The sequence below is a fragment of the Pundamilia nyererei genome, unplaced genomic scaffold (assembly GCF_000239375.1).
Source record: "Pundamilia nyererei isolate P.nyererei 1_Seehausen unplaced genomic scaffold, PunNye1.0 scaffold00122, whole genome shotgun sequence".
NCBI classification, from domain to species: domain Eukaryota; kingdom Metazoa; phylum Chordata; class Actinopteri; order Cichliformes; family Cichlidae; genus Pundamilia; species Pundamilia nyererei.
In genome coordinates, this window is record NW_005187523.1 from 1,456,393 (window position 1) to 1,467,987 (window position 11,595).

At 43.4% G+C, this 11,595-nt stretch overlaps 1 protein-coding gene across 2 annotated transcripts; it reads right to left on the minus strand.

The window, feature by feature from the left end:
- Positions 1–745: 745 nt before the first annotated feature.
- caprin2 (caprin family member 2) lies at positions 746–10,990 on the minus strand. 2 transcript variants are annotated; one of them, XM_013913256.1, is made up of 21 exons: positions 10,826–10,990; positions 10,067–10,313; positions 9,940–10,002; positions 9,768–9,854; positions 9,175–9,413; positions 8,836–8,918; positions 8,229–8,342; positions 7,530–7,567; positions 7,244–7,426; positions 6,775–6,816; positions 6,553–6,681; positions 6,354–6,438; positions 4,760–4,809; positions 4,562–4,669; positions 4,383–4,484; positions 4,158–4,298; positions 3,409–3,550; positions 3,154–3,327; positions 2,816–2,877; positions 2,064–2,115; positions 746–1,941 (listed from the first exon to the last, which is right to left on the minus strand). In XM_013913256.1, exons 2-21 carry the CDS (start codon positions 10,298–10,300, stop codon positions 1,322–1,324), a joined length of 2,748 nt encoding a protein of 915 aa, XP_013768710.1. In that variant the 5' UTR covers positions 10,301–10,313; positions 10,826–10,990; the 3' UTR covers positions 746–1,321. The 2 variants fall into 2 exon arrangements, with proteins under 2 accessions (XP_013768710.1, XP_005742710.1); XM_005742653.1 differs by having other exon boundaries at positions 746–1,896; positions 10,067–10,316.
- Positions 10,991–11,595: the final 605 nt, after the last annotated feature.

An 11,595-nucleotide genomic window follows, 5' to 3' on the forward strand; every position in this document is an offset into this window, starting at 1 on the left:
GGGCCTACGCTATCTTCGGCTGCACCAGCTACAGGGGCCTGGCTAGCTACGGGTGAATGAAGGGTGCGAAGCAGTCTCCAATTCAGTAATCCTGGCCTCCAGAGCTGCAAATATACTACATATTCTTTTCATTGTTTTGTGTAAGGGAAACTCTGATCATGTGAAAAGCATTGGTCCCAGCATAAAACTAAGTTAAATTCCATAACCAACTTTTTGTGTCATCGAGTTCCTGTCTGTCTACATCTCAGGATTTCTTTCTGGTATCTAACAGCAGACGGGGTACTTTTTGGCAAACTGTCCCCATTACCAAACCGATTATACTGGATGATGTTGCTGGCTGCACAATGTTGACTCCTCAGACTCATTTAAGTAAAATGCTAATTTATGCTTCTTAACTGGACAGATTGGTACCCTCCAAGTTTAGCTGACTTGTTTGGGAAGTGTACTTCATGTGGAGCTCTATATCACCACCTGTTTGAGAGAATAAGCGTCACTGTGGTTACAACCACTCACCTGTGGCTTTATGTTTAATGAGGCACTTAATACTCATGTGCGGAATGGTTCTTATAGAGCATTTTTGTATGTACTTGAGTAGGGCTTTTTGAAGTTTTGTGAAGACATTTCACCTCATCCAGGAGGCTTCTTCAGCTGTGAACTGGCTCTTAAACAAACCTGCTTAAGTAATGTAACCCAAGAGTTTTGTTTTTTGTTTTGTAAACTTAAATAATAAAAACACAAAAACCACTACACTTCACTGCTCATATTTTATTTCAGCAAGAGACCTCTTTTATACCTTCACAGTAGACAGTGCTACAATTTTGCCTTTAGTGTTTGACACCACACCCACCACCAAGAACAATCCTTTCCTCAGTAAGAATGAATGGATAGGAGCACAGCATCAAGCAAAGTGCTGCAAATACAGTTTGTCAATTCACCTGATATGTTGAACTAAATGAATGACTTGAGGTTAACATCTGGTCAATGCAAACATTCATTGAACAAAAAGGCACAAAATGATTCCATTCTTGCAGGTGCCGCTTTACAGCAGACGGTGTAACTGTATCAGTCAAAGTGGGAGTTCATCACAATGGTTTTTATTTAGTCTGCCTGGTTTGTCAATTGGTAACAGACCCCATTTGAAAACAGGTAAGTTGTGTAAGTGGTCAAAGTGTATAATCTATACTCTCACCCATGTTGTGAACAAGTTTTATGCATTAGCATGCAGCCTGACCACTATACTCAAACGTCAGTGCAGTCACCATTCAATGCAAAGCAAACAGTCCACACACTGGAAGAAGAGTCCCATCAGGCTGACTGCTACTCAATCCTGGTACAGCAGAAACCCAGAGAAGGTGCTGTACTTCCAAGTGCTGCCATAGATGGCTCCACGATGCAACCTGAGCCACACCTGGTCTCCTTGGAAAAGCGGCAAAATGGCGTGGTTGCTGGCCGTTTCATGGTCTGGGGCTCCATCGTTGGCGTATGCCGACACCATCACCTCCTCGTTGCGCATGAGGTTAATGTAGAGTGGCACATTGATGGCAAGCTTCAGGATGTGGAAGATAAAGACATAGGTTCCATTCACAGGGCAGGTAAAGCGGCCAATGTGGGTATCATACATCTCCCCTAGGTTGCTATGGAGCTGGTCAAATACAATCGGCTGGTCGAGATTTCCTGGAGCGAAGTTGGCAGTGCGAGAGGCAGTGAAGGCCACTCGCAGAGGCTGGGAGAGTGGGTAGAGCTGCATAGGCAGCAAGGCGGTGTGGTGGTGTCCATGTGGAGTGAGTGGGACCTCCACAGTGGAAACAGACAGGGAATCCCCATGACCCGAGTCCACAATTGTGAACGCTCCCTCCCTGTCTGGGCTGCTCACCTGAGAAGAATCACTCCAGGCTGCTGTGGAGTTGAGATGACACAGAATGCCATGTTGATTATTTTTAACTGCAGGAAGAAAACATCAAATCCCAAATTTGAGAATTTGGCTGTGGAAATATGTTGGTGGCACCAAACTTAAAATCAAAAATGGAAATGGAAGCTGTAGCAGAAAAGACAATGGTTCCTACCACTGTTGTTATGTCTCCCTGCTCGCCTGTAGTTGTGCTGGTACCCTGAGTCCTGAGAAAAAGGCCACAGAAGCACAACAGTGACTTTTACACAGAAGGAAACAAGGACAGAAGATGAGCTTGGTATAAAATCTAAGTTTAAAAATAAAAATTCTGTAAGATCATCTCTGTGGTCGTCTCTTTTCAGTTGGTTTTCATGGAATGGGCCCTCTATACTTCCTGCTTTGAATCTAAATTGTGAGCAGCTGTCTGACAAACTGGAATTTTATATTTTGTTAAAAAATGAGTTTATATAAAAGTCAGGCATTGTTCAAAGCTTTTGGTGAGTGCTGATGATTACTTGTTATGGCAACCAACACAGTCAACATATCCCACAACTGTTTGCGATTGTGCAGCCTACTTTGTATAAGCAAATACACTTCTACACACCTCTTCTGATGATCTACTTGATTATGAATTTTAAAGCTGCAAACTTCCTCAAAACAGATTGTGCTTACAGAAAAACTGCCCCCATATAGAAACAAAACGTGTTCCCTTTCCACATGAACAGACTAGTATGAAAATTGCAGGACTTGAATAAGTTGTGCTTTTACTTAGTGAGCAGCTTCACTTCTGTAAATAAATGGATTTGCTTGTCAAGTAGTTTTCCCATCCTTTGCTTGGGTCATTTAATGAAATGCCTTTTTGGTTTATGGCCGTATTTAATCCATATTTGTGCTGGGATTATAAAATGTTAAGATAGGTTGACTTACTCTAGCTGCATAGAGGAGGGGACCAGAGTCCCTGAGATGAGTTGGAGAGATGTAGGATCCTCCTGTAATCAGAAACTAGTTTAAGAAAACCTCAGTTTAAATTGTGCCAGTTCACAAAGATGCTTGATGAGAAGGTCATAACCCCACAATATTAAGGAAAACATCACACAAAACACTTTGTGGTTGTAGGGAAGAAGAACTCCCTTTTAACAGGACGAGCCCTTCTGCACAGAGGCACAGCCACAGCTTGGGGTGGGGTGAGGAAACGCACAACAAAAAACCACCACAAACAAACCAAAAACGAAAAAAAACCCAAAAAAACCAAACAAGACCAATACCTCGTTGCCACCCAGAGGAGCGAAAGGTTTGAGCCAGTGCCTTGCCACCACGTGCCATACCTCTCACAGAGCCTCTGGTGTAGTATGATTGGCTGGGTCGAGTCACACCACCCGACTGGCTTGGAGACTGAAAGATCTGTCCACCATGACCCACCGAGTAATCCGACTGGTACACTAGAGAAAATGCATCTCGATGATGACGACGACCGGTCTAGCAGTGAGGACACAAAGCCAAGAATGCAAAACTCAACATACCTGGCTGTGCCTCCTCCTCTGAGAGGGCAAACTCGGGTGGTGTCTGGGTGCTGGCAGTGGTGTATCTGGGCTCAGTGAAAACAGAATCTGGTTTATAGGTCACCTCCCCCGTCTGAGTTAAGGAGGTGCTCACTTTAAAGACCTACAGAAAGCAGAAAAAACACAACCAACAAAAACCTTGAGGAGCTGGTTTTTTTTGGAAGTCACAAAACAGACATTGAGAAAATGTAGGCTAATGAGCTTGTTTAGCATTCATACATCCATAAGCTGTATGGGTGTTTAATAGTTAGTACCACAAACTATTAAAATATTAGAATCTTACTTTCCAGAACTGAACCACAAAAATATTTTAGATGAGATGTCAATTTTAAATATGATGGTTCAGGCACATGGTTCTCAAAAATCACCCATCTTAAGACTTCACCAACTTAAAGTTGGTGGACACCCAGAGACTACAGCTGGAACAGCAACACATGTTCAGACACCCAGTAAAATGGAGATATAATACCCACTAACAGCCTTTGACCCATTTGCTGACGCCACAAGATCTTTAATCAGAATCTCTTATCCTGAGCTGCACCATGTGTGAGAAGTCTCAGCTCTATTTCTTGCGTACAGTGAGATCTTATCTCACCTCATTTCTTTTTATATCAACACCGTCTGAATCGCATCTCAGAGGAGCTACAGCCCTGCACTTTGACTTTAGCCACCAATGATCAAAGTCGGAATGATACTTTGATGAAACTTACTGACTGGATGTTCTGAAACTGTGCAGAGGTCAGAGATCGCCTGGTGGGCGGTGTAGAGAAAGTCTGTCCCTGAGGGGGGGTGGAAGCGCAGGATGTTACCCCATTACAGGGCGACTGCTTCCCTGAATCTGTTACTGGTGTCTGGGAAGGTTAAAAGAAACAAAATGAAGTATTCTGGCAACACGTCACAGAAGAAGTTCTCCGATGGTGGCTAAACTAATCTACCATAGGACAGCTCTTCTCCTCCAGATTGCTGGAGGCAGTCGACTCCCGGCGAAACAGTGGCGGTGAAGGAAAAATCTCTTTTTCAGCCAACTGGAGAGACTCCTAGATTGACAAGAAAGCTTAAGAGAGGCACACAGAATGCAGAGTATAACTTTATATTGAAAGGAATGGCTCCTTACATGAGGTAGGGCCTTTGGGGAAAGTTCTATGTCACAGGTCTCCAGGCTCCGATTTCCATTGGTCAGACTGACTCTGCGCTCTGTAAGCCTGGTGGGCAGTGGAGTGGACTGAATATAGGAAAGGTGGATATGTCACAACTAAAAACTGTTCTCATTTTTAGTCACACCTGCTTTCTTAAAAGGAAAAGAGCTCCTTACATGCATCGCGTTGGGTAGGACATCAATTGGGCTTCTCAAACCTGCTTTAGCTGTTTAGGTGAGATGGAAAACAAAACAAAAAAATATTAGGACATTTATTCAAAAAACAAACATCTATGACTAAAAGACCGACAAACTGCTAAAACACAAATCACATTTGCATATACTGCTAGTACATTTATAGGCCACACCCTGCAAGCGCTTTCCTGAATATTACGTTTAGAATAGATTTAAATGTCTTTTTTTAGTGTATTTCACCGTTCTGTCTTAATCCTACATCTCCCTATAGCAGCTCAACCCCTTCATAGGAGCATTGCCACGCTAAATGATGAACACATTTTTATTGAGTACTCAAATGGCTTTTTAGTCACACTGAATCGGGGGAATTTGAGGTTCAGCATCGAGCCCTAGGATAGACGTGGAGACTAGATGAGCTGGGAAGTCAAACCACGGATCCAAGTAGAATGCAACCTGCTATACCCCCTGAGCCACGCTGACAATCACCTGTACACCTGGTAAGGTCCAGCACACTCGAAAAGCCTCCCTTCAGTGATGTTTCCAACACCAGTCAAGTTCATCCATCTCAACCCTGACAAAACAGAATTCATGTAGTCATCCTTTAAACTCTCCCAGTGAGTTTATTACTACACTGGCCCCTCTCACCAGTGACACCAGAGCATCAGCCACCAAGACTCTTCCCATCCAGGTTTGCTTCTTTCAATTTAGATTCTTTGTTTTATTTTTTAAATTTTAACTATATTGGATCTTTTGTACACAATCTAGATAAGGTTGGTGTAATTATACCAGACTAGGATGACTCCATCCTAACCACCATCTATTCAACATTCTGCCCTATAAAAAAACAAAAACAAAAACAAAGTTCAGATCCATCAGGTGCAAAACCAACAGACCCAAGAACAGCTTCTACCCGTGGGCTGTGAGCACCATAAATGCAGAGTGAGCAGACCTCTCTCATACCATCACTTTGCCGCTGCTATTCATTCCAGTCCCTGTGCAATATTTCAGCAGATGTGCAACTTCCATCCCTATCCTTCGTGACCAAAGCCCCCACAATGCTTCCTGGAAGACAAACATTGTGTAGTGTTCTTATATTTTTTTACTTTTCTGGTCTTGCTACCTTATTTCGCTGTGCGAGCAACCCTACGATGACAATAAAAGTTCTAATTTTTCTCTTTAAGTACCTAGTCCTTCCAAATTGATCTGTATATTGCATCATGAGAACTATTAATCACTGCTGCATTAGCAAGCTTTACAATGATCCCAAACACACGGCCAATGCAGCAAAAACATACCTTTACCATTAAAGAGTACTTTGGTTGGATCGCTTAGTTTTCAGAGTTCAAAGCTGTGCTGGTCAATGCTTGTTGGTGGCACCTTCGCCTAGATAAGGACAAAAGGACCTCCTTCCATTGAACGTAAGCTCTGTTGACCTTTGATACGCTTCTTTTAAAAAGGTAAGGCCCACCTGTGCAGTTTCTTTCATCTATGCCATTTTAATTGTTGCATTTTATATGATAAAGCACTTTGTGACACCTGAGAATAACAGACCTTGTTAATTTTTTTCTCAATTTACCCAGAATGGAGGGAGATCCAGAAGGCTGTCTCTTCAGTCGGAGCTGGTCATTTGTAGGCGAGCTCTCACCATCGAGGAGAGAGTCCTGAACAGGACAGCATTAAAAACAAACAGAGCAATAAACCTTCAGTCACTGGCAAAGCTGAAAACAACAATAGTACCACCAGTTACACACAGAAAGTTGCAAACCAAAGTCCACCTGCATGAAACTGAAGGAGCCATGGATCTTTGTCATGAGCTCCTCGAGGTGTTGTCTTCTCAGGATGGGATCTTTAGGTAAGGCAGATGCAGAACTGAAAACTTCCACAGGTATATCCATGCCAACCACCTGTCAGGAATTACAAGGGGCTCATTTGTACACCTAAAAATATTTACAGAGCATCAATGTGCGTGTCTGGTGAAGATCAGCTGTTCAACTCACCAACTTTGAATTTTGCTCCTGTTTGGCCTTCTTCTCTTTCCTCTGGGAAGAATAGGATTTGAATCACCTGAGCTTTTGAGCCAATACTGGCAGATCAGTTCTTGTAATTTAAGATCAACTGACTACTTCCAATAAGTGCGCTCACCCCAGAGAATTACAGTACATCTGAAGCCCCTCCTTATAATAGCGAGTCTTTGCTGTCCCCTCCCCCAAAGTAATGCAGTCACTGGAATGTTACCTTTGCTAAACTACAGCATTAGTGTTTCGTTTTATTCGTATCTCTACCTACTGAGCTGCTGTTCACAGACAGCCTGTTCTTCACCATGAGAAGAGGAATGCATAAATCATGTTGTACTTCCGCTCGGTTCATTCTGATACTAATATAATGAATAGTCGTCATCAAGTCACCCAGTTTTACTCGTCATTGCAGATGACAACTGAAGAGCAAAAATGTTTGCTTATATTTTACCAGTTTGCAGTCTGCAGACTGCTTCCTTGTGGTGGATGGAATGACTTTAGGTATTAAAGTGGCAGCTCCTCTCCATGGTTTGAGGACTGCAGTTTGCGGTGATGAAGGTTCCCCTGGGAGCTCCATATCCCAGCAGTCAGGAGGGTCCTGCTCCTTCTCACTCACATATAGTCTATTGAAAAACTGGCATACAGAGCAGTGGGTTGGGAACTGTTTGTATATAGAGCATTGAAATGCAGTCGAAGGAACGGGTGGGGAGGGGACCCTAAATGAATATTGGGCTTACCTCCTTTGAAACTTCATTTGATTTTGACTTTAGTATGGCTGACAGGGCAAAGCAGAAAAAGAAATATGGAAGTCAACTTTTTCAGGGAAAATATGGCAGTTACAGAAATACATTTCATGTAGCGATGCCTTTTAAAGCTCAGCTTCAGCAGAAACAGGGCGGGAGTGGGATCACAACACTGTCAAAACTAACCTTGGAGCTGTGCAAGGGCCAGAGAACTGTTAAACAGGAGCCTGAGGTGGGACACCTGATGCCAATACAACTACACAAAAGGAATGTAGATGGCTGCAAGTCGCAGTCTAAACAAGCAAGAAATCAAAGCCAGGAGGGGCCGTAGTCTGAAATCTCTCACCTCCCTCTACAGTCTTATATTGCAGATCGACTAACTCATTTTTCAGCACATGAAGTTGTTCTTTGCCTGCTACAGGTTCTGGTTGGAGTAATACTTCTAGCTTACAGAACACAACAAGGACTGCCACGGGCATTTCCAAGACAGTACAGTTTGTACAGTTTGTGTCAATTCCTGGACAGGAAACTCAGGAAGCACCAAAACCATGTCAAGGACCACCAAAACTAACCTGGTCAACCCGCTGGTAGGAAAGTACAAAATCAAAACATAATAAAACACCGATCCTGTAACACATGCAAGGTTTTTCATGGCTGAAAAGTTGCTATTGAAATGTAATTTTGGAATCTTACGAGTGTGGCTGGCTGAGCTCAGGACCACCTCTGGAGTCTTGCTTGGAGGAGGTGGAAGACAACTGAAGTACTCGTAATTCAACAGCCTGGTGAGCTCCTCTTTCAGCTGTTTAACTGAAAAGGAAAAAGAAGGGAAGATATTCTTAGTAAGGTAGATCTATATGCACGAAAAGCAAGCGGCTAAAACCAGTTATGTGTTATGGTCAAAGTAGTTCATTTTTATTTAGGTAATAACTCCACCCACACACCCACCCACACACAGTTAATGCAGGTACTTCAAACAAATCATCCGTCAGTCTCCCTACAACTCTTGGTCAAAACTGTCTTCAAACTATATCGAGATCCTTTCTTGGAGTGAAGTAATACGTCTCACTGAATCAAGAATATCCATGTATACCCTAAAGGCTGAAATAAAAGCTGTGGATTAGAGAAAAACAGAAACAAAAACCTCCAAACGCCTTCAAGAGGCTGAGGTGGAGGTTTATGAATATTTTGCTGTGTTTTCTTTGAATTGTAGACATTGCCTTTTGCAGCTGGTTGTAGGGCTTTGTGTCTAATATGTTAGAATTACAGGAGCTCTAGAGATCTTTCCGGTTTTTGCACTCACACGAGGATCCAGCCACCGGCTTGTCTTTTCCCTCCAACAGGTCCATGTAGGCCAGAGCCGCCTGCTCCATTTGCTCTTGTAAACTACAGCGAACAGAAAAGAGATGTCAGTAGCTATATCCTGAAATTCAAGCCACCCTGTGCCTGACATCTACAAAAATTCTATGTCAACACTCAACTTCCACTCAAGGGCAGAAAACTTGGCTCAGAATTTGTGGCGTCCTGAAAATATTGTGACATGACCAATGAGAAGTGAAAGACTCGGGTCAGAAGTTTTAGTCATTTCAGTTGCTACGTCACCTTCAAAGGAGGAAGTTCACCATCTTACGGTCACTCTCACCTCAGTCTGTTATCTCTCTTGACTCCAAGCAAGGTGGTGAGCTGGCTCAGACTATGTAGCTGCTGGCCTGGAACGCATGGTGCCTGATTCTGGCCGGCCAAAAGGTCTCTCCTGACATGCTCCTTCTGCAGGCTAGCAAGGAGGTGCTGGACCTGGAGTACAGTGGCCAGACGTCGCCTCTCTTCCTCCACTATAGCTACTTGCTCCTTCTTCATGGCTTTCCTCTGGGCCTTAATCAGCTGCAGGGGAGGATTAAAGGAGTTTTCAAATTCTATAGCTAGTTGTGAGACTTCTGACTATACAGCAGTTTAATTTATAGAATGCATGTGAAGACATGAACGTGCATTTATTTACAAAGTACAGTTCAATTGCAGTTTTAGACCAGATCGACATCAAAACAAAGGAAAGACAAAAAGAAAAAGCACAGGTTACATTTCTAACTGGGTGGGCAGCCTACAGCCCACCAATATCATCAGATTACCAGGTGTAATTTTGGATATGCTTATCTAATGCACCGGAGCCAAACAACCTAATACCCAGGGCATAATAACACCTCGCCAGGATATAAAGACAAAGTGACCAGACACATTTACATTCTGAGTCAAGCCATCCAGGGTTTTGTGGAGCTCTCGTGCAAAGTCCAAGTTGTGCAGCACCTCCTCATACTTTTCCACAGCCGCCTAAAATGGAAATGGAAAGCTCAAATCACCAGTGCAGGTTCTAGAGACAGAGCTCATTTAAGAAATCACTACGAGCTGGACTCACCATTTGATCTTTGTTTAGAACCTCACCCTGCTTCAGTCTCTTCCTGTAGCCGAGCAGTTTCAGCTGCGGGGACAACACGCGTCACAAACAGCAGGCGCCCACTTTCACAGCACTGTCAGAAACTTACCTTCTTTTTCTCTAGGTTGCGAATTTTGTGTTTGAGGCAGATGAGGCCATCTTCTATGTAGGTTTCATAGCCGTAGTAAGCAGTGGAGCTTTCCATGTTGAGCTGCAGCGTGTTCAACCCAGCAGGTGAGCCCATCTTCAGGATACCATCAGTGACCGAGTCCTCTTCTCTTCCTTTTGACTTCTCAGGTGGAAAGGTGATATCCAGGGTAGGTGAAGGAGATAGCTGCACCATAGTGAGCTCCACACTGCTATGAAAAAAACATCATCAAAGCTGGAGAGGAAAGATCCTGTTGTTGCTTGCAGTGTTTCAGTAGAAACAGTGGCTGGGTGGACAGAAGAGTTTGGGCAGCCGCCAACCCCGTGACAAAGCATTTATCCCGGCCACTGAGCAGCCGGCTGTCCCTGGATGAATCATGAAAGGAGCAGAAGCAGAAAGCGCAACAACGCGAACAACGTGCGCAAAAAGATGGTTTTTGTACATTTTCATTTGAACTAAACAGCCTTGTTTAAAACATCCACGTGGTTCATTTTAGCCTCACTTGTTCTGCTGACTTGTCAGGGATTAACATCAGCAGAATGGGCTTTATTAAACAACATATGAGGAATTACAGCGTTTGGCTCAAGGTTCCTCAGGCTGCAGTCAAATCCCGATTAAAAATCCACGCAAACTTTCCTGCAGATATCGCGTCAAAAGAGCAGACACTTAGCGGATCAGAACTTTGCCTTCATATTGTCGTCATTTCAAACAAACACCCACCTGGTAGCTTGTAAAAATTCCCACAGGAAGTGCCGCCGGACAGCTGCAAGCTCCAAACCAATCCCCTCTTTTCTAACCGCGATGTTCAGCTGGCAGAGGCCACGCTGGTGTCGGCTCACACCTTTATATACTCTGCCGCTTTACACATGCCCTGCTGGGGCCGAAAGAAATCAGCCACCCCACATCCGGTTCTAGTACCTGTCGGTGACCAGACCGGATTCTCTCTGAAACATCATTACATCACTTTACAACAATATTTCCCAAGTGATTTGATGGATGGAAGCATTTTGTGTGTTTTGTTGTTGGTATAAATAATTCAACTGAATCATGAAACGAGTTTACACGCTGTTCGTTCATGACATAGTTCTGTTTAAACCACAGACTGTATTTAAAAGATAGAAGTAGTCATCTCTGCATTTAGAAACATCACCTTTACCTTTTCACTCAGGTTATTTGATGTATCTGTTTATTCATTTATGAGCAAAACGTGACCGTATTCGTACAAGAGTGTGGGAGTGCAAGGTTATTAGTTATTAGTTAGCTGTCTCCAAAAACTATTTTTGTCACACAAAACTAGTTAGTGACAAAAAGCTATTTTTGTCCCACATAGAAACATGCATCATGGCAACTTTTGGAACCAGCCTCAAGTGACCACTGGAAGAACTGCAGTTTTTGGAGCTTTCAACACAAATCTTTCTGCTCTGGAGGTTCGTGCTGCGTCTCTCTCTAACATACATTTACAAAGCTGCACAAAGTCTGTCATGACTCTT